Genomic DNA, 23,693 nt, shown 5'->3' with positions numbered 1-23,693 from the left:
GTGCTTCATTAACATCTCAACCATCCAGTGGCCCCAATTCCTGCTACTGATGTACTTTTTTTTTTTGCTTTTACCTTTATTCAAATTCTTTTTTTTTTTTTTGGTTTGCTAATTATATTTTCACACTTCATTTGCCAGAGTGATCCTTTCTATTTTATTCGCTAGGCTAGAATTGAATTTCCACTATTTAAATTATATATTTTTGCCTCTCACTATTTTTTTTTTACTTGGTTGTTTAGCCATGGTGGCAATTTTTTGGTTCTCTTTTTATGTTTGTTAATTTGGGATATACATTTAAATTGAGACACTATTGTGTCTTTTAAAGTTTCCATGATTTCAGTTTTGGCACTGCACCTTTTCATTTCTGTTTAACCTTCTCATTTTTGTGTAGTTCCCCATTCTGAAATTAAGTGCTACAGTGTTGGGTTGCTCTGGTGTTCAGTCAGATGGTCAGTAATATATCACTATTGCTATATTCTTATTATCAGAGCACTGAATTACTATCCATAGATATTTTATGGTACAGTTTGGCTCCCATAAAATTTTTACTTTGTTTGACTCTATGCTTTCTTTCACATATAATGCCACTCCTCTTTTTAATATGAAGCATTCTAGTTCACCCATCCTTTTATTTATTTAGACTTCTAACATTGGTATATAAGCCACTTAAAAACTTCTCATTTTTTAGCTCTCTGCCATTACAGTGCAATAGAACGGAACTCTTTTTCATTTGACTATTTCTGATCAGATCCTGCTTGTTTTTTTAATCATTGTCCAACCCCTCTTCCTTACTAGGACATGGAGAATCTCAATTAATAGATCATCCTTTAGGGATGTCTCCGTCCGAACCTGATGGCTTTTTCCCAGCTCTAGGTTTAAAAAACTGCTCTGACCTTTTCAACGTTAAGTTACAGCAATCTGGTTCCATTGTGGTTTAAGCGGAGTCAATGTTTCCAGTATAGGCTCCCCCTTTCCCAAAAGTTTCCCTAATTCCTAATAAATCCTAATAAATCCATACTGTTTATTTGTACACCACCATGTAGTTCTGCCTGTGTAACTGGGCCTGACATGGAGCTGGAAGCATCTCAGAGAATGCTACCATGAAGATCCTAGAATTCAATTTCTTACCTAACAGCTTAAATTTGGCCTTCAGTACCTCTGTCCTATCTTTCCCTATGTTATTAGTATCTACATGCACTGCAAACACCGGCTCCTTTCAACAAAAGTCTACCTAGATATCTCCAGAGATCTGCAATATTCATACCAGGCAGGCAAGCCATCATGTAGCTCTCCCTGTCATCAAAAACCTAGCTATCGATGTTTCTAGTGATTGAATCCCCCTTAAATATTAGCCGGGCCACTGACAGAATTGCCAGAGTCTGTTAGAGTAGGGAAGGTACCATTCTACAGTGTCATGGGAAGTCTCATCTATGAAGCTCTTAGTCTCCCTTAGCTCCTCTAGTTTAGCCACTGTGGTCTCTTAAGCCTGTATATGGTTTCTGAGGGCCTGGAGATGCTTGAACTGAATGCTCACATATGTTAAATTGAGTGTAATAAACTGGATTGCCCACACTCTATTTCTGAACTTCTGCCTGAATTATCTTTTATCTTTTTACTCTTGAAGCCAGTTCCTTTGTTGTTGTTGGGTTTTTTTGTTTTTATTTAGGATTTTTTTGGCATTTCAGTTTAAAGAATGTTAAGTATATCTAGAATCCCTTGCAAGACTCCCTTTTCCTTTATTAGGCATTTATTAAGTGTATTAAGTTGGGTTATAGCTATGTGACTCCCTTTCTCTACAGTGAAAATATTTCAGTTTGCACCCTGCATGACACAAATAATTTAGTGACAACAATCAAATTCTAAAAGTCTTTTTTTTTTGAGAACTGCATGATGAAAACATTAATCAGAACTTTTATTCTTCCCTACTCTCAGCTGACAACATTCATATTTATAGTTCATGCAATGTTACATTGTACAGTCCTTCTGCAGAATGACTGCTACACCTGCAGTAGAACGACGATTTTCAAACTGTGGTAACATGTAATATTGGAGGTAAGTGGGCTGCAATCAGTTTGCAGTATAGTTTAAAATTTAGTATCCCTGACTGAAGTTCTTAAGGTGGTATACCTAAAACAGTCTGAGAATCACTGCAACTATACTTGGGATAAGCATGTAAAGTTACAGGTCTGTACTTCCTACCAAGTGAGAGGGGAAATTAATCTACATGACTTCATCCTCGTTATCTGAAAATAAAAAAGTATTATTTCAATTATTTTTTCTTTAATGTATTCTTTCAAAAGTAGACACTCCATGAGACAGATACACACTTTTACTGAATTTGATCCAAAGCCCACAAGGAATGGTGAGGGGAAAGATCAGCTGACTGAGCCACCATGAACCAGCTCACTGCAATCCCCTCACATTGGCATGTTTATTTTTTTTTATATATACTCAGGACCCAGATGTCTTAATCAAAGCTAACATAAAGTAAACTCTAACTGAGGCAGAATGGGTGAAACTCTGCCAGTGGCAAAATTCCCAATGGCTTCAACAAGGTTGGGATTTCACCTCATGTGAATTATTCCTATGGGATAAATAACAATGAGCCTAAAAAGAGTCAAAGAACTGTCAGGTCAGGAGTAAAGGTTTGAGCCAGAACTGATTTTAGGTCCATTACTGGTGGCATTGGACCAGGACTGGGAAGTTTAATGTGTAAATTTATGTCCATCTGTGATAGTAACTTAATTGGAAGCCATATTTTTTAATAGTAACTGGAATTTCAATTATTCCCAATTCCTGACAACATGTATTTTGTAAATAACCCTGTGTAATGTGTACAAACTCATACAGTATATATTGAGTCATACCATAGAGAACTGTACATTACTAATGCTCTGTGCGGCTTTTGAGGTCTGATGCTTACTCACACAATGGCTTTCTTGTGCAAGCCATTTAACTTTTCTGCCTTGTCTTATCAGTAAATACATACTTACTTTACAGGAGTATTATCAGAATGGCTACTTACTATTGTGAACACACTATACACTAGTATAACTCAGGCTGCTAATATTAATTCATCTCATTGCAGTGCCCATGGGAGAGACAATGGATTAAAAATAACTTTTCAAGTTACTTGAGTGGCAAGTGCTAAATAATATTTAGTAGTAGTACAATTAGAAAGAAAGTTTGTTTCATACATTTTTTCTATATACTCATGTCAGAGAAGTTCTTAGATATGAAAATGTTGCCATTTAAACATGTCACAAGAACATTAAAGAATATATACAGCATAATAATTAGCTTGAAAAACAGTTTGGTGCTGTTATTTTTCTCTTTAGGCAAGGAATTGATATAGTGGATTCTGATACACTTTTCTGTTTGTCCTTTGGGGATCTCAAATGAAATATTTTGTTATCTTGGCACTCACTACAGTTGTTTCCCCTCAATTTCTACTTTTATATATATGTCTGTAAAATAAACCTTATTTGGCTTAAGTTTTCACACAACATCTATGTATTCATAGCTTTGCTGCTGTTATTTGAAGTAAGAAAAAAAAGAGCAGAGACAGAAATTTTGAAATATAGTATTCGGTAGTTATGCAAAATTACATTTTCTATGTCCTGTAAAATGAATTGAATGATTATTTACAAACAAAGCAGCCCTTATCCTCTTGCAAGTGATGACTTCACTAAAAATATCATCAAGGTTCTCATTCTGTACAGAGAAGAAATGGGAAAGTAAAGAAATCCATCACAGAAAAAGCCAGAGACAAATGTGAATTGCAAGGCAAGCCTTAGTAGCCCAAAAACTGTGAAAAACTAGTATCTACAACTATGGGGGGGAAATTCCCACCTATAATCATTAATTTCTCCATATACTGTTGTTATCAATTGCAAATTTATTTCAAAATCAAGTAGCATTTCTAAAATCTAAACTACCATACATACCTCATGCAAGCAGCTACACCCCTTACTTCATAGGTCCACTAAAGATTTGTCCACTATATACTGTCTGCTCTGTACATATCCTGTGCTCTTTAGTCTGTGTGTCTTGCCATAAGCAAGTCAATGATAAAAATAAAATCAACTACAGAACTATTCAAAATGCTCGTCTCTGATTGTAAAAATGATGAAATAACCATTGAAAGGATGGTTTTATATCTTTAGATGCTGCTAGGGGCAAAGCATGTTCATCAGAATTTTGCAGAAAAAATCTGGATAGTTGCCTGTTGCTCAGATGAAGAACATTCACTGCATATTTGTTCCTCCCACAGACCCCAAGGATGCAAATGGGCATTATGCATATTGTATTATTTTCGACTATATTCTAACCCAGAGATATGAATAGAATGTCGTTCATTACACACAGAAGAAAGGAGGCCTGGACTAGTTATACAACTCAGAATATTAAATTTTCAGATTCTTCCTTCTCTAGATAAAGAATAAAGAGGGACATTCCCTCTCCTGCCCCCCCCCCCCAAAAAAAAAATTGCTCCACAAGCCAGGGAGGAGATCAAGAAGTGACAAGGATGAAGAGAAGAACACAAAGACTTAAGTCAGTAGACAGAATGACAGCTTGTAATTAAAGGAAACATGGATCCAAACCTCTTCAAGAATTTCAGCAAATCGGGTTTAAATTTGTATCCCAGGTCCAAACTCACGTCTCAGAGTATGGTCCCAGTCTGGATCTGCCACCAGTGTTCCCTCTAAACTGCATGACAGCACAGCTTCACAGGTGATTAATCAGCCCCGCCTAGTCAGAACTCCATGCAAGGAGCTGACTGACTGGGCGGGGCTGATTAATCACCTGCGAAGCTGTGTTGCCAAGCAATTTAGAGGGAAAACTGTATGCAAGCCAGAAATTTTGATTCAAAATCCCGCAAGAACTGCTGACAACTCAGAGTGTCTCATCTAAAGCATACTGAAGGCAATGGGATTTGCATCAGGCTCAAGGTTTCCCCCATGAAACATCATCCTTTTTTCTTCACTTTTGTATCACCTTTTACTTCAGCCAGTCTCAGGAGATTTCCACGAGTATAAGCATTTTGCAGTAACTGTTCACTAGATTTCAGAACAGTCTATTCCAAAACCACATTTTAGCCCTGATTCCGTTATGAACCTGAATGTAATCTCAACACCATTTTTGGTCCATTTCTAATGACCAATTTTGTGTTGCACATGGGATTTGTTTCTTTTCTGCTTTCAAACTCTCTGTGTTGTCTATACAACAGGGGGAACCTTTTTCGGGTCAGAACCACTGACCCACAGAAAAATCAGTTGGGGGACAGGGAAAGCAGCAGGGGGGCTGACATGCCTGCATGGGGTCCCCAAAGTTGGGGAAGGCCCTAAGCCTTGAAAGACAGATCCATTCAGGCAAACCAGGGGCCACATCCGGACCCCAAGCCTTAGGCTCCCCACCCCTGCTATAAATAGTTACTGGCAACTTTTCAACACTTACCTTTTTCATTGCCATTTGCATATTGTGGAGGCTTGTTTTTGTCAATGCTGTTAAAGCTCTGACTTCTCCGATTTAAATTAGAAGCTCCCTGGACCTTGGTACTGCTGCCTGCAGCTGGCACCCTCGAGGGCCCTGGAAGCCTATAACAGTATAATTAGAAATTACTTTGTTGTAGAAGATACAAACATATGGAACACACACTTGGTCAAGTATCAGACAAGCATATAGAGCCAGTAACTGAATAACAATGATTTCAAATAATGGCAAAAAATGAGAGGATTCAAGTTAGTTAGACTAGACAGGGTCAACAAAAATAAAAGTTAATCCTAATACACACAAAAGGGAAACAGATGCTTTACAAAATCACAGGAAACATATAAAGGATGCTTTGCATTTGCCATTAATATTGCTAAAACAGATTCACCTGCATATACCATTAGTGTAATATTATATTTAAATATATTTCAGTTTGTTTTCTGGAGAAACTAAGATAAAATTGACTCATGAACATAACAATCAAATATTGAAGAAATACCCCAAAGGTTCTTACTTTAATGAATACTGTAGTTAATTTCATTTATAGAACAATAAATTGACTTATTGTAATTCACTGCTGTCAAATACATTTTGAAAAGGCATAGGCTTGTAGCTCTAACTATATTTCAGAATGGTCTGCATGTTTATCTCAAATGCAGAATGGTGAAAATAAATATTCTAAATTAGATATAGCAAATGTATGTATACCCTATACCTGTAGAAGAATATAATGCAGACTACACCGTTCATTTGTTACTATTTGCTGCCACCATCTGAGCCTTATTGTGTAGTAGTACTGTCTATAAAAAAGGAGCCATTGTCTGTAGCATGTATAAACTATCCTTCTATTTTGTTTGATTCAATTGTCTAACATAAGATTATTTAATACAAGTCTGCTTTAAATTTCCTCCATTACACCTGCAAATATAACCCCTCCCTTTTAATACAACACATAATAAAATGCTCAGACCATAAACAGACTTTTTTAAATAGGACTATAATACACATTCTGTCACTGAGAGATTATGCATAAGTGAGGAGTGATTTCAAAGATTTTGCTAACAGCAGCATGAAATACTGCAGAGTTCTCAAATGACACTATTGTCATCATATGATGCATCATGAAAGAGCAATAGCTGGAGAGGAGAAAGAAATCACATTATAAAAGACTCCAACAGGATAGATTTTTATAAATGTTTTGCTTAACACACTAATACACCAAAATGCTGAAATCATTTTAATTTCATTAGATAACACATATAAAGAGCCCCACATTCTGTTACATTACTGGTTTAAGTCTGAGAGAGCTAATCCATTCATTATTTTTATGGCTCATTCTAGCTGCCAGCCTGTCCCACTAGCCTCTGTGCTGAGACTCAAGCAGGCTGTCTCTACAGCTGTATGCATTCTAACCTTTACCATGACCCATGGATTCTAGTGATCTTCTGTTCCCTGAAGAATGCACTAAAACAAACTTAAAAATCCATTTGCTCTTTCTCGTTACCTTAATTTGACAGGCAGTCAGAGCCCTAAGATCATTTATCAAAGGTAATGAGGAAAAAAAAAGAGCAATGAGAAGGCATGCGCAACTCTGGAAATTCATCAGTTCTATTAAAATGTAAAGTACTAAGTGTGTATTTTACATGCCAGAGTCCTCAAACTTGCAACTGTAAGCAGATTATAGATGTCACTTGCTCAACATACTTTCCAATTTACTTCATTTAATGTCATTAATTGAACTTCATTTTCAAATTGCCCTTGCCGAATCATTTTAAGCAACCAAGGAAATGCAAAGTAGGAAGTAACAGATAAGGGACAAGTCACGTACCTCTGATCAGGGCCTTGGCAACACTGTCATAGATTTAAAGTATTAGACAATAAAACTGTTAGCCTACACATGCTGAATGGTGGACAAGACAGTAGTGTCAGCACTAAATGAGACTGAAGACCTATGATCACAGGCATAAAGCAATTGCACTCTGGTATGGCTCATTCCAAGCTATCACCAGTCACTCAGGTGGTGTTAGTGCGCCACATTATGAAATGCAAGCTTTATTGCAGATTGCATTATTTATAGCTCATTGTTCTTAGCAATGAACTGTACAGCAAACAGTGTGATTAGAAAAGACATTAACAATCATAAACACAAACTTACAACAGCAAGAGGGTCTTGAATTCTAAAAACCTGTTTGTGGATTTTAGTGTTCCTGGAAGTGAAACATTAGCACCACTGGCTACAGTGGAGAACAGGTCAGGCAGGGAAAGTGAGAGCTTCTGCACACAGCTCAGTCAAATACACTTCAAGCCGTAACTGAGGACTTTGTTTCTCAAAACCCATATATCTCATGAACAGGGGCTTTACCTATGCAACTCCAGGGGCAGTACAGACAATCTGTGACTCTTTGCTACATCTTTGCTCCTCTACTCCTTAACTCCAGGAATTTTGTCTTTACAATCCTCCTGAATTGTCCTGGGAGCTCCAGGAACAAAAGATTTATCTTTACGTAAAGACTATGTTATGTCATGAAATCTCCAGGAATGCATCTAATTAAAATAGATAACCCTACATGAATCAGAGCTGTGTGATGATTGTGTGATGTGGACACAGGGTCCTTTGGATGGACTTGCAAACTCATTTTCATTTGTGACAAAAGTAAAAAAAGGTGAGTCAAAAGCCATACTAAATCCCTAAACCTTTTAACCCCTCAATCTGATACTTGACACATGCAGGACATGAAGATGCAGGATAAATCACAACCAAAAATATGACTCGTGGTATTATACAAATCTGCTTTTGCCAGTCAGGTGCAAGGCTTTCTCATGACAAAGCTCAGTGGTGCAAAACTTGCATGATTACACATTGCAATGTTCACTTATGTCCATAGAATAAAATACCAATGGGCACTGACTCAGTTGAGTATCACTAACAAGCAATAAATGAGAGATATTAACTGACCTAGAAGTCTTTTTTTGACTGGTTGCAATTCCACTGTGATTAGACTGAGTTGCATATCTGGCTGTCAGACTGTATGAGAAGAAACAGAGAAATTGAATTAAAGAATTTTTGAATCACATACAGAAAGCACACACTTACCAGCAAACTATGAGTTAATGTAATGAAAGCTGAACACATACAGAAAACACAAAATAATCAGAAAAGAATGAATTCATGTAATGTAATGTGAAGATTATGAGTAATGCAATGTACAGATTATGAAATAATGGACGGCGATGTAATTTGCCTCATTTAGCAGAGCATATTCACATTTACGTATAGACATTTTGAGAAAATTTTCAGAATGGCCAAGTTTCAGTCTTGCTAGTACAATCTGCAACTGCAGAATTTGTGTTTGTGTTCTTGTACCCTCAAAAAAAAAAAAAAAGCCCTAGAAAAAAAAGCAGCCAAATATGTAAGTACTTTTGCCTCTGGACCTGAAATTAGGTAGTTAGAAGAGAACAAATTAGCGTTATGAATGTTTAACCTGTTAACTGGTAAGCCTCACCCTTAATGGGTGAGGTTAAGGTTAACCTATGGGGACTGGAGCAGCTCCCCACCTCCCAGTCTCCCTTTAATCAGTTAACCGGTAAAATGCTATGTTTAACCAGTAAGCCAGTTATATGAGATTTTATATTCCTAGACCCAATATTGCAATATGAAGCTACCTACTTAGGCTATGTCTAGACTGCAAGCCTCTTTCGAAAAAGCCTCTTTCGAAAGAGAGCATCTAGACTGCACACGGAACTTTCGAAAAAGCAAGCCGCTTTTTCGAAAGAAAGCAGCAAGTGAGTCTGGATGCTCTCTTTCTAAAAAGCCCTGTTTGCTTTCAAGAACGCCTTTATTTGAAAGAGCACTTTCGAAAAAAGGCATTCTTCCTCGTGAAATGAGGTTTACTGCCGTCGAAAGAAAAGCCACGTTCTTTCGATTTAATTTCGAAAGAACGCGGCTGCAGTCTAGACGCAGGTGAAGTTTTTTCGGAAAAAGGTTACTTTTTTCGAAAAAACCCCTGAGTCTGGACACAGCCTTAGTGTGGACACATACAGGCATAAACTGAACCGACCAAAAGAAAGATACCCAGCTGATAATGTAGTCCTAGATACACTGATGTTTTCTGTCATTATTACTCAAGCTAACTGTAATAAGCTGCATTGCTCAGAGTGATACTCAGAGACATTAATAGGAAACATTACTATTTATTTAGATGTTCCTGTTAAATTCTATAGGGAGTTGCATCTTAGTCTTTTACAACATGCAGAGAGCATTTTTGAAATCTGGGACATTTCTGTACCAGAGGATTATGTACTACACAACACTGTTGGAAATCCAGAAATGTGTCCCATCAAGCAGGAGATGCCTGGGGCTTAATCTCTGTTGCTTTATGGCCAGTGTATGCCACTCTCTAGAACAAGATGGTTCTACATGATCAGTCAGTCACTCCCAGAAGCTTACACATGGGGTGGTCTGAAGCATAGCCATGAGGAAGAACCACAGCCAAAGTACTGATGCATTGTGGCTTTTATGGATGATGCAATGTAAAGCAGCCTTAAGGTCCCATGTCATGGGGAGGCACAAAGATGGTTTAAATCAAAGGTCATTTGAAATGGGAAATCAGAACTTTAGGACTTTTGAGAAGTGGAGGAAACCAAATTAAATGGGAACTCGGTTTTGATTGGTTTGGCGTATCAAACCAACAACTCTCAGTTTAATTTTTTTAATCACTGTTCTGAGTAGCCACAGCAGCAGCACCCATCACCTTTGGCATTTCAGGCTTGTATATTTGCCAGAAACACCTCTCTTTACTAAGTCTAGACTACATGCCTCTGGCGCCAGAGGCATGTAGATTAGGCTACCAGACATAGGAAAATGAAGCGGCGATTATTTAAATTGCCGCTTCATTTTCCTATGTCTGGTAGCCTAATCTACATGCCTCTGTCGCCAGAGGCATGTAGTCTAGACGTACCCATTTAATGCATTGATTCTGATAGGAAAGAGTTAAGTGGTTTTTGCTGATGCACTGAGGTAGGCAGCATTTTAGTCTATCTGAATAGAATGATTGAAAATAGTGACTACAGTGTAAAAGCAACACATGAGCATTATGAAACTTTCATTTGACCTGCCAAGATGAGTGAAAGGCCTTCTTTGACTGTAAGATATTAAGGCAAATAATTGTTTTTAAATATCCAGCCTCTCTAGTAAAAATGGGAAGCCACGGTTGCCTTTGAATTTCAAGTGCTCAGCTTTTTATTGAGAAAGTGGGAACTGAACTTTGTGTTCATTATTGTAAATTTCAAGGACAACCCAATTAAACGCATGGTCTCTAAAATTCTTGAACTGTGTCTGCAGGTGAGAAGTGTTTGAAAGAAAGGAGAATATATGATTCCCAACTCTGGGGCTACACCTACACTGCATGATTACTTTGGAATAAGCTATATCAGAAGAAATACTCCAAAATAGCTTATTTCAAAATAATGTGTCTATACTAGGGATGCTTAATATCGGTTAATTGCATAGTCGATTAATCTCATGAATTCTTATTGATTATTTGACTATTATATAGTCCCCAGAGGTGAGGTCAGCAGTCATTGCACTCTGGCCCTCTCACGATGAGCCCCTTTCCAGCCCATGATACTGTCTCTGTATCAGAGGCAGCAGTGCGGGGTGCCAGGAGGGGGCTGATCCATGAGGGAAGTGAGTTTAAAAAGAAACTCCCCTTGCAAACTGGCTGCCTGTCGCCCCATGCTGCTGCCTCTGATGCAAGCTCCTGGACCCAGTGCAAGCCAGAACTGAGCCGGGCTGCCTCCCCACCTAGCTCCTAATACACTTTAAATGCAGAGCCACAGTGGGGGTAGGTCCCAGATCCAAGCACGAGCCAGGACTGAGCCTGTCTGCTGACCAGGCTGCTAAAAAAATTCACTGGAGGTGGCGGGGAGGGGGAGGGAGGTAGTGTGTAGTCTATAGCATTAATCTTTAAGCTTTTGCTTACCACTGATCGACTGCACTATGACAGCCCTAGTCTATACTACAAGGAAGCCTGGAAATTAGTCCAAGGCAGGCTCCCTTAATCTGGATGTGCTACCTCAGTTTAGAGCCCCATGAAGCACTGGTGAGTAATTATTCTGAATGGTCTGAGGGAGAAGCTATTTCAAAATAGCAGCAGCGGAGTGTCCACATTACTGCTTTTCTGAAATAGCTATTTTGGGAGAGGCCTTATTCCTTGTGGAATGAGGTTTACAAATGCTGAAATAAGCCACACGTTATTTCGAAATTATTTCAAAATAATTGGCTAGCTGTGTAGATGCTCGCATTGCTATGTTATTCCAAAATAACGCTGCTGTGTAGAGATACCCTGGGGCATGGAGCCACTAAAGCGACAGGAATGGCGTAGCATAATGTATACCCTCCCAATAGTGACAATTCACTGTTTAAAATGACAGCATCTCCTCTGGGAGATAAAATAGTTCTCTGCTCATGGCTTCCCTACTATATACCCCTCCTCGCAAGACAGAAAACCTCTAGCCTCACAACCCTCCTGCAGGGCAGAAATCTTGTGCTCTCCCTCCTCCCTCCCCCCCCCCCCGTCTGATAGATGGAGAATTGGGGAGACATAGCTCCGTGAGCTGAACTTTAACTGTAAAAGAGCTGCATGTGGTTTATGAGCCAATGTCTGGCTACCTGGAGGAGAGACAGAGAAAGAGGGAGACAGACAGAGACAGACAGACTGACTCCTTCTCTCTCACACACACTCCCCCTCCCCCACATATACAGTAAATATGGGCTATTTTTCTTTATACCAAAATGCTGTGTATGCATATGTATTACATAATATTTATGTTAATACATTATATTGACATATTGCACCATTGTATCATCCATAGCAAATTTTTCACTAAAAGGCTGGGCACTTGAAGCTCAAAGATAACCACAACTTCTCATTTCTACTACTGAGGCTGAATAGTTAATACTTTTCTGCCTTAATATCTCATAGTCTGAGGTCTCTATGGTGACCGTCTGTCCAATTTTCAATTGAACACCATTAAAAAAGGGACACTGGTAGCTTCGGTCAGTTCTCCTGACCAAGCCACTAAAAGTCTGGTTGGCTCTGCGTAGCTCCTAGAAGCAGCAGCATGTTCCCCCTTTGGCTCCTACACATAGGAGCAGCCTGAAGGCTCTGCACACTGTGCCCATCTCAAGTGCCAGCTCTGCAGTTCCCATTGGTATGGAACTATGGCACCTGCAGACAGGGCAGGAGACAGAGCTGCCTGGCTGCATCTCTACATATGAGCCTGAATGGGGGCATGCCTTTGCTTTGGCGAGCTGCCTAAAGTAAGTGTTGCCCCGAGCCCTCCCTGCATCACAATTCCCTGTCCTGGTCCTGATTCCCTCCTCCCCTTCAAACCCAACCTGGAGCACCCTTCTGTACCCAAAACCTCTCATCCCCAGCCTAACTCTAGGGCCTGCACCACCTGAGCCCACATGTTGAAAATGAGCAAGTAAGGGAGGATGGGGGAGTGAGCAAATGAGGGAGGGGGATGGAATGAGTGGGGACATAGCCTCAGAGAAGGGGTGGGGCAGGAGCTCAAAGAAGGACTGGGATGAGGGGGTTTGGATGTGTGAGTAGAAATTTGGCAACCCTTGATGTCTCCCACCCACACCTTTGTTATCCTGGCATCTCAAATGAAGCACTGTAACACCAAGGTGTCATTTTACACTATTTGGAAGGCAAACAAATAGAATGTGAAAATTATGAGATTAAAAATTCCTGAGAGTAATTACTGAGTGTAAGACAAAATGATGCAAGTACAATTAACACAGACACCACAATGATTTTTACAGCAAAGTGCATAGGACGTATCTGAGGCACTGACTCAAAGCTGTGAATGTCATATGCAGTGATACTGTGCTATAGCTTTTTGACCTTCATGAACAATGATTTTCCAAAGCAGCTGAAAAGATCAGACAACTGTGACTTCTCCATGTTCTTGAGCCTGCAGGTACAGAGTGGGTCATTTCCATTAAATGAAGACAAAATGCAGAGGGATATTAAGCTGAAAATGCTTCCTAACAAAGGATCTCTCTCTATACATCTCTCCCTTCAGGGAATCTGACCTCTACCATGTTCAGGGAGCTGGTATCTTGAGACTGCTTTCAAATCCCCAAAACCTTTGAAAAAGCATTGCTCAATCAGTCACTCCATCAGTTTCTGAAAAGTGAATTCATTTTCCAGAGAAACGTGAAATAGGTGGCGGGAGGGAGAGAAAAAGGCCAAACCATTATATACAATGTGTTCATCAAGTTCCTAATTACTTTTTGTTTTATGTCTTTTGATGAGCACTAGAACACAATGGACCCATCAGCTTTTTGCACAGCTATCCGTTCCAAAACTCCTGGTCCCATTGCTTACAGATGTGACCACAGGTGCCAGAATTAAGGCTGCTAGGGATGTTGCCACCTCACCTGGCTTGAATTAGTAATAACACATATACATAAGAACAAAAGAGCAGCCATACTGGGCCAGATCAAAGGTCCATCTAGCCCAGTGTCCTGTCTTCTGACAGTGGCCAATGCAAGATTTCCCAGTGGGAGTGAACCGAAACAGGTAATCATCCAGTGATCCCTCTCCTGTCATCCACTTAGAAAAGTTAAAGAGAGGTACCATGTTAGCCTGATCGTGGTAAAACAAAAAAAGCAGTCATGTAGCACTTTAAAGACTAACAAGATGGTTTATTAGGTGATGAGCTTTCATGATGTAGACCCACTTCTTCAGATTGTATTCTGAAAGTGAATTGGCATGACCATTATATAACAGAGGGATACAATGAAGAAGTAAACAAATTATACAGTAACGAATCAGCTGCAGAAGGTGGGGAGGAGGAAGAGACAAGGAAGGAGGAAATTGCTTATTGTAAGCATCAATTAAGTGGCTAATCTGGAGTTACTATGAATATCAAAAGGTGGGGAGGGTATCTTTTTGTAATGTGTAAGGTAATTATAATCTAAATTAAGGCCCATTTGCAACATGTCGAATTTTAGCATAAAAAAAGTTCTGAAGTCTCCTTCTGCAATCTAGTGTTAAAGTCTCTTTGAAGTAAGACACATGTTGTCAGGTGTTTAAGGGAATGGCCAGTTTGATCAAAATGTTGACTAACGGGTTTCTCTGTGTGGAGATGTGTGATGTCTGATTTGTGAGCATGCATCTGATGAAATGGGTCTTTGCCCATGAAAGCTTATGCTCCAATACATCTGTTAGTCTATAAGGTACCACAGGACTCCTTGCCGCTTTTGTGAGCATTGATTCTCTGGTGAAGAGACTGACCAGTTTGTCCGATATACATCGCAGAGGGACATTGCTGGCACATGATGGAATATATCACATTGCTGGACATACAGGAATATGAGCCCTTGATCATATAACTGACATGGTTAGGTCCAGTGATTGTGTCTCCAGAGTAAATATGTGGATAAAGCTGGCAACAGGGTTTGTTGCAAGGGAAAGTTCCAGGGTTAGTTTTAATGTGGTATGTCCTGTGGTTGTTAGTAAGAAATCTTACTGAAGTTAGGTGGTTGTCACCAGGGCCTGATGAACTGCATCATAGAATACTTAAGGAGCTGATAGAAGTATCCGAACCTTTAGCTATCATCTTTGAAAAGTCATGGAAGTCAGGAGAGATTGCAAAAGACTGGAAAAGGGCAAATATAGTGTCCATCTATAAAAAGGGAAATAAGAACAACCCAGGAAACTACAGACCAGTCAGTTTAAACTTCTGTGCCAGGGAAGATAATGGAGCAAGTAATTAAGGAATTCATCTGTGAACAACTGGAAGATAATAAGGTGATAGGTAACAACAGCATGGATTTGTAAAGAAGAAATCATGTCAAACCAATCTGATAGCTTTCTATGATAGGATAACAGGTCTTGCAGATAAGGATGAAGCAGCGGATTTGATATACCTAGACTTCAGTAAGGCATTTGTGACAGTCTCGCATGACTTTCTTATTAATAAACTAGGGAAATCCAACTTAGATGGGGCTACTATAAAGGTGTATTCCTGGCTGGATAACCATTCCCAGAATGTAGTTATTAATAGTTCACAATATTGCTGGAAGGGCATAACAAGTGGGGTTCCACAGGGATCTGTTTTGGGACTGGTTCTGTTCAATATTTTCATCAATGATTCAGATGATGGCATAAAGAGTACGATTATTAAGTTTGTAGATTATACCAACCTGGGAGTGGTTGCAAGTGGTTTGGAGGATAGGGTCATAATTCAAAATGATCTGGAAAAACTAGAGAAATGGTCTTAGGTAAATAGGATAAAGTTTAATACGGACAAATTCAAAGTATTCCACTTAGGAAGGAACAGTCCATTCCACTCTTATAAAATGGGAAGTGATTGTGTAGGGGGGAGTACTGCAGGAAGGGATCTAGAGGTCATAGTGGACCACAAGCTAAATATGAGTCAATAGTATGCTTTTTTTTTCTTTGCAACAGTGTCAAACATGATTCTGAGATACATTAACTGAAGCGGTATGAGCAAGACATGAAAAGTCATTCTTCTGCTCTATTCTGCACTGATTAGGCCTCAATTGGAGTTCTGTGTCCAGTTCGGGGCACAAAATATCAAGAAAGATATGGAAAAATTGGAGAAGATCCAGAGAAGAGCAACAAAAATTATTAAAGGCCTAGAGAACATGAGCTATGAGGAAAGACTGAAAGAATTGATCTTGTTTAGTTTAGAAAAGAGAAGACTGGGAGGGGACATGATAGCAGTTTTCAAGTATCTAAAAGGGTGTTACAAGGAGGAAGAAAAATTGTTCTCCTTGGCCTCTGAGAATAGGACAAGAAGCAATGGCTGAAATTAAAGCTACGGAGGTTTAGGTTGGACATTAAGAAAAACTTCCTAACTGCCAGGGTGGTTAAACACTGAAATAAATTACATAGGGAGGTTGTAGAATCTCCATCACTGGAGATATATAAGAGCAGTTTTGTTAGCTATCTATCAGGGATGATCTAGATGCTGCTAGGTCTTGTCATGAGGGCAGGGGACTGGACTTGATGATCTCTCGAGGTCCTTTCCAGTTCTAGTATTCTATGATTTCCAGTCCCTGACAAACAGAGATTAGACCTTGGCTAATTCGTATTCTGGACCTAACCTCCATGAATTTATCTAGTCCTGGTCTTCACAACCTCCTCTGGCAAGGAGTTCCACAGGTTGACTGTGCAAGACAACTATGACTTCTCCATGTTCTTGAGCCTGAAGATACAGAGTGGGAATACAAGGTTTCCACCTTCTGCTGAATGAGTTTCCCCATTATACAAATCATTCCAGCACCTCTGAATGTGAACTTTCACATGTCAAGTTTTGCATTCTTGCAAAAATTATATTGCCCTTTACAATTATTATTGCTAATACTGCCAGTTGTCTACAGATATAATTTGGCAGTCAAAAAAATGAAGTTTTGCAACATGTACAGTGCACTTTTCTTAGTTGCAGGCTCACACTCGTATTTGAATATATTGTTATGTATTCGTCTAAAGTGCTTTGAAACTGGTACTACTGCTCATCTAAGATAATTGCAATAAGCAATGAAGTTCCTTGATGGTATCTGATAGCTAAAACATGTCTACGTCTATACCGCCTCTTTTTTGTGGAAGAGGCAATGCAAATGAAGCAATCAGTAGCAACTTCTCATGCTTCATTTGCATAATCTCTTCCGATGCTTTTTGCATAAGAGGTTTTTGGGCAAAAACTACTAGTGTAGACAGATCTGTTTTATGCAAAAAAACTTTTTGCACAAGATCCTTATGCCTCAAAAAAGGAGGACCTCTTGTGCAAAATGCCTTGGGCAGAGATTATGCAAATGAAGCACATGCTTCATTAGCATATGCAAATGATTTGTTAGCATACTCTCTTCTGACAAAAGAGGCAGTGTAGACATAGCCTAGGAGCTTTCAAGCCCTTTGAAATTAACTAGATTCTTTCTATTGACTTAAATTGGCTTTGGATTGGGCTCTAACATTTTTATTTCTTGCAACTCAAAGAAGCATAAACTGCTAACCTAGTCACAGCAATCCCGATGATAAGGTAAAAATGGCTAATTTCTGTTGCTGATCATTAGGCCTGAGAGGGATACAAACAATGAAACAAAACAGTAGATTAGTTGTAAGCAACTGGATTTAGAAATTGTACCTGCAACTTCAAAGGTTGCCATATGTAACAATGCTAAAGGTTCTTAGATGTCTGTTCACAAAAGGCTGGTTAATTCAGAGGGCAAGGGGGAATCAGAATTTAATTTTACCAGAGCAAACTGTTGAGTAATGAGGAAAGAACAATGAACTCCTCAGTTCAAATGAGTATCTGTGAAGAGAGAGGGTGAAGGACAGACACTTAATTAATGGCATTTGGAGTCAACTGCAGGGAAATCTGTCTGCTTACTCCCTCACCTGCAGACAAACAGCATAAGGACATTAATAGCTGTGTGGTACAGGAAGGCAAAAATGAGGAGGAGGGTGCCCCATAAAATTGTATGCAGCACATAAAGCTAAAGGATGGAGCTCATCTGAAGCTGGATACACAGCATGAGTCAAACTGACAGTATTTTAAACCTCAGCTTCAATGGAAACCCATGTAATGACTCCCTTTATCCTTTACTATTTATTAAAAACAGTCGTTCTGGCAGATGTTACTTTATAGCACGATGGTGTGTGGCAATGCATCTGTAATTTATAGGTTGTCCTTTAGGTTGTAATTCTGAAAATATTAGCCATTTGATTTGTTAAAGTTGCTGGACACTTTCATTCTGATTAGAGAAAAAACAAAAACAACGGCAAAAAGCAAAGCAAAAGCTTCTTCTGGGATGGAAATCATTTTACCCTACTGAGTTCCTGAATTTGACATGACAAGGTACAGTCACAGCACGTTGCGGGGATATTTTTTTTCACAAAGAATTCCCATTAAAAAATGTCCATTTTCATAGGGAAAACTGAAATGAAAGCTACCTGGCTCCTTAGCAGCTCACCTGCCTGCGAGTTGGCACCCCCTATTTTGCAAACTTCATGAATTTCTGTGCTTCCAGGGGTCATCTGCCCCAGAGCCCGGGGCCCCTCGTCATCCAAACAGTGGCAGTGGTAATGGACAGACCAAGGCCACATCACTTCTGCCTGAAGCCCTGTCCCTTCCAGAAGAGCAGATTCCCCTGCCATCTTGCTGAGAAGCTTGGCAATTCTGTTGGATCCCTTGGCTCCCACAGAGCCAGCACTCCAAACTTCTCCACCTATCCCATGCAGTGCTTATTAACTCTTTGACTGACTACGCAGCTGGCCCTCCTGACTTCCAGGAATCCAATCTCTGAAGTTGCATCTTTTGGAGAGTTGGTCAGCCCAGGGAACAAGCTGAACAATTTTGTTCTTTTTTTGGTTTGGTTTGGTTTGGTTTGGTTTGGTTTGGTTTTTTCCCCTTTTTCTCCCAATTCTGGTGGACTTTTTGTTAAAAAAATAATTTTTCATAGAAGATAAATTCTTTCCAGCTAGGTCTAATGCATACCCTATCATCTGTTAGGAATACATTTCTCCTTTTTTCTTTTTCAGCTGCTAATATTTTATATGAAAGAGCCATGCCCAACCAGGCACAGTTGGACTTCGAAGGAGACCTGTGCTTCCAAAGTTTTTTTTCCAAAATTCACTGTGAACTCCTTATAAAACAAAGACTAGACTTTCTCACTTTGCCTCCTCATTATCTGTTATGCTTTCTTCACTTTGACTTCCTTCTTGCAGAAAAAAGTGACTGCAAATATACATAGCTCACTCAAAGCAGAGACTGTGTCTTCATATGTGTTTGTACAGCACATTGAGGCACCAATACTGATCAGGGCCTATGAGCACTAGTATAGTCCAAATGTTTAATAATAATTAATGAAACTGTTAAATGAAATTTCAGCCCTTAAAAGGTATGTCTACACTGTGGCGCTATTCCTGGATACTTACGGTATCCTGAAATAGCTATTCCGCATCTTTTAAACATGCCGTTATTTCAAAATAGCTTTCAAAATAATGGGCTCACTATCCTGACATCTCTGTGAACCTCATTCCACGAGGATTAAGGGACGTTTCAGAATAGCGTTCTGTTTCGAAATGCACTCAAAATAAGCTATGCAATTTGCATAGCTCAAATTATGTAGCTTATTTCGAGCTACGGGTGCAGTATAGACACACCCAAAGAAACAAGAAAGGATGTAAATAATTAAAATAAAAATGTACTAAAAGCTACCAACAAAGAACAATTTATCCATTTTAGTTAAATTGAAATACAAGTACTTTAGGTACCTCAATCACCTTGTTTTAAAAATTAATATTTTTCCACACAAAGCACCCAGTGGAATAACATTATGCTGCAGACGTATCAGATTGGGATTGCAGCCATACAGTAATGTGTACCTATACATATATATACATAAACATATTTACCTCTGATTGACTCTTAGTTCCATTAAGAACCCAGTAACAGACTGAGTCTCAGAGTACATATGTTAATTTCTTGTCTTAAAGCTGCAAAAGACACAGATGTATAATTAATCTTTTTGTACCAGATGGCAGGAGAAAGGGAAAGCTGAATAGCATTTAGTTCATGCTCCCTTCTATTTCTCTCCAACTTTTTTTGGATCCTTTCATTCCATGCTGGATATAACAAATTCGTTTGGGGATGCTAAAATAAGATTGAGGTTTTTAGGTCCCCAGTTCCTCAAAGCAGTTAAACATGTTCTTAAATCCATCCCTATTCAGCACATGTGTAAGTGTTTTGTTGTATAAGTATGCTGAATTGGGGCCTAAAATAATGAGTCATACTGCAAAAAAGAAATTAATAAAACTCCTATCATAATTTTTGGCATGTTCTCATGGTGCAGAGTGTTTTAATTAAAGCAGGACAAAACACAGACCACTATATAAGCTATCTCTCTAAACAGCTTGTCTATCTCTTATAAATGTGGTGTATCTCATACTTACGAATATTAAACATTCATGTTTTTAATTTCTATCTTAATCCCTTTTGCATGGGAACTAATTGATAAAAACAACAACATGTAGTGCTTTGATGATGGAAGTAGGGATTTTTTTTCTTTTCCCCATGAATAGAAAATCTGATCTCATAGACAACAACTCCAAAATGTACTAATTAATTCATTAACTGGTATCTGCAGCGCAACAATATGAAGTGATTCCCATCTCATGTAGTAAGACTTTGAGAATATAGAGATAATAGGTGTGGGGGAGGAAGGAGACAGAAGAGTAGTAAATGAAGAATCCATGTAAATACAAAGGCTTATGTCTACACTACCAGGTTATTTCAAAATAAGTTATTTCAAAATAATAGCTCCAGAAATAACTATTTTGAATAAGCTTATTCCTCTTCACAAGCAGGAGTTTTTATTTCTGAAAAACAAGCCCACTATTTTGAAATAACAATGTTGGTAATGTGGACACTCGTCTTGTTATTTTGAAATTAGGGGAGTTATTTCAAAATAACTCCCCAGTGTAGACATGCCCAAACTGAGAAAAGAATAAATGCAAGAAACAAAATGAGTCACACATTTGTGGACTTGTTTCAGCACTATGCCATGTCGCCTATGTACAGGAAATAATTGGAAAGAGTCAATGTTTGCTTCAGAATGGGTAGAACATTATTTAAGGCAGAGGGGATGATAAGCATAAACATTTTACAGCTATGATCCTGACTGAAATCATTTACATGCAGGTTTAACTCCATATTCACAAGAGACTACTCAGAGGTATCAAATTGTGAATTTGTGTAACAATTCGTAAGGAAGGAAGGTATTTCTCCAGAGCAAATTTTTAAAAAGTAAGGAAAATGTAAAGAAGCAATGTAGACCAATATAGAAATGGTGAACTCAAGGAAAAACTCATTTATTTTAAGGTTCTGTTTCTTCTAGCTGCAAAAGCTGTAAAAATACCCTATTGAAATCACAGGAAAGAGTCTCTTTAGCTTTAATAAGCTTTGGATCAGGCCCCATGAGGAATAAATTATGGCCAAACGAATATAAGCAAGATAGAGTAAAAAGTAGTGAATGGTGTGAATAAGGCATGTGGCAGGTAGAATTAAATCTCTGTGGTATGCAAAATGTGAAAGATTACAGAGTAGAGTTAATTATTTTTTTAAAAAATCGCAAGAACAGACAGTGAAGAAAAGATTACAGATACAGTTTGAAATGCAAAAAGAAAAAGAAATCGGTAAAGGCGACATTATGGTTCTTAAACAGATGAGAGTAATTTATTGACATAAGAATCAGTATTACTATGCATTGAAATGAATTATTTTTCTCAAGTTTTCAGAGGATGATGTGATGAAATGCATCAGATATATGGTAGGGGAGCAGGAAGAACACTTGACAACTACGAAAATTACACCAGGGCAGTCTAAGAGACTAGACATTGACAGAATCTCCAGGATCCCTCCCACAAGTCTGAATGAAAAGCCAAAAGATATGGGGACCCTTTGAAACACACAGTAGAGAAAAGCTGGTATAATCCTTACATTTAAAAGAATGAGAATAAATATAAGTTCGTATCTACTATTATTGTCCTCCTTTTTTTCATATTCAAAATACTGCTCTGGGTTCCTTTGTTCCACAAGAGGATGAAAACATCATGGTTATACTATGACAGGGATTTTTGTGGGGAATTATTTACTGCTGCTGCTATGCTGTTCGTTCCTGTTCTGTATGAATAAACAGATTACTAAAAGGCTCAGTCTGGCATCTTTCAGAATCAGTATATTTTTCTTATGCCATAATCACAGATTTAATCCCAAATGTCCCCTTTTGGTGAAGTTTCATATTTGCCTTTTAAAAGGGATTCCAAAAAAGAAAAAAAAATATAGGCATGAATTAGAATATGAGTGCACAACTGTTTGATTTGTTCACACAATTGCTGGATTTTGAGGTACATGAATGGGTGTCTCTGCAAACACAACGGCTGCATTTTCAAAGGCTATTGGAAAATCTGGCCCTTAACATCAGAACAGATATTTTAATAGCAATTTTAAATGATTGCTTATGAATTCAGGTAACACTGACATGACAAAGAAGATAACATTTACTTTTACATGTACTGCTCTTTTAATTAATTCAAAGTGAACTCTGGGCAGAAACACTCCTGCTATTGTAGTAATTTGCTGCATAAACTTGCAATCATGGTAAAACGTGCAAATTCTCTTCTCAGCTATGTGAAGTAAACAAGCAGAAGCTAGAATAAGACCACCACCGTCTGCTGATTTATATGGGATTTGAACCCACAGGCCCAGGAAGTGGACTGAAAATCTAATAAAGAAAATCACTATTCTGATTTATAATACCCATTTGCATTACACATAACATTTGCTTGGATAAACAGTTAATTATCTACCTAATCAGAAGTATGAAATATTTTAATTGATTGGATTTCAATAGAATAACACTAAAGAATGCCCAGACTACTCTCTAGACCAGGGGTGGACAAAATACAGCTGGTGGGCCGGAACCACTGGCCAAGCTTCAGATATGGCCCACGGGAGCCTCCCCAGTCCCTCTGTACACTCAGAGGAGGGGATAGATTTGGCATGCTGCCCCCTCCCTAGAAAAATTTTATGGCTTCCATTGGCCAGTTTCTGCCCATTGGCAGCTGTTGGTTTGCAGGACAGGCAACATGCAAAGTATCCCACTTTCCTCCGGGCTCATAGAGTTCAGAGGCAGCCAGTGCAGGGGCACAAAAGCAGGATCCTTGGGTGAGAAACCAGCTGGGCTGCTGTCCGGGAACTGCTCAAGTAAGTGTCTCCCAGGCAGAGCCTTCCTCTGGCACCTCAGCTCCTTCCTCCCTTCAATCCTCTTCCCCCCTCCTTCATCCCTACCCCATGTAACCCAAACCCTCTGTACCACTTCTCCTGAATCCATAATCTGTCACAGACCTTGTGCTCCAACCTCTTATCCCTGGTCACAACCTAAATTCCCTGCACCCTTCCCGCACTCCTTCCCCAGGTCAGAGCCTCCCCGCCCGCAGTCCCGAACTCCCTACTATACCACTCCTCCAGGTGACAGAACCCTCCCAGACCTTGCACCCCCTTCTCCATTCCAGTCCTGTGCCCCGGGTCACAACTCCAAAATTCTCTACCAGATCTGACACTTCTCCCTCACCCCAATCCCTTATACCAGTCTCCCT

The 23,693-nt window shown here is 39.1% G+C and overlaps 1 protein-coding gene across 9 annotated transcripts in view; it reads right to left on the bottom strand.

Moving 5' to 3' along the window:
• The window catches only part of NAV3 (neuron navigator 3), a 569,112-nt gene that overhangs the window by 207,072 nt on the left and 338,347 nt on the right, over positions 1–23,693 (bottom strand). For 8 of the 9 annotated variants that reach the window (XM_075932261.2, XM_006118491.5, XM_075932267.2 and 5 more), the window contains exons 6-7: positions 8,450–8,518; positions 5,458–5,597 (exon numbers count right to left, since the gene is read on the bottom strand). In XM_075932261.2, coding sequence (XP_075788376.2) covers positions 5,458–5,597; positions 8,450–8,518 — 209 coding nt within the window. The remainder of the gene's footprint in view (positions 1–5,457; positions 5,598–8,449; positions 8,519–23,693) is intronic. The other variant, XM_075932246.2, reaches the window with a different exon arrangement.

The sequence above is a fragment of the Pelodiscus sinensis genome, chromosome 1 (assembly GCF_052426305.1).
Source record: "Pelodiscus sinensis isolate ZL-2025 chromosome 1, ASM5242630v1, whole genome shotgun sequence".
NCBI lineage: Eukaryota > Metazoa > Chordata > Testudines > Trionychidae > Pelodiscus > Pelodiscus sinensis.
The sequence above is the reverse complement of the archived record's forward strand: the minus strand, read 5'-3'. Positions and strand labels throughout refer to the sequence as shown.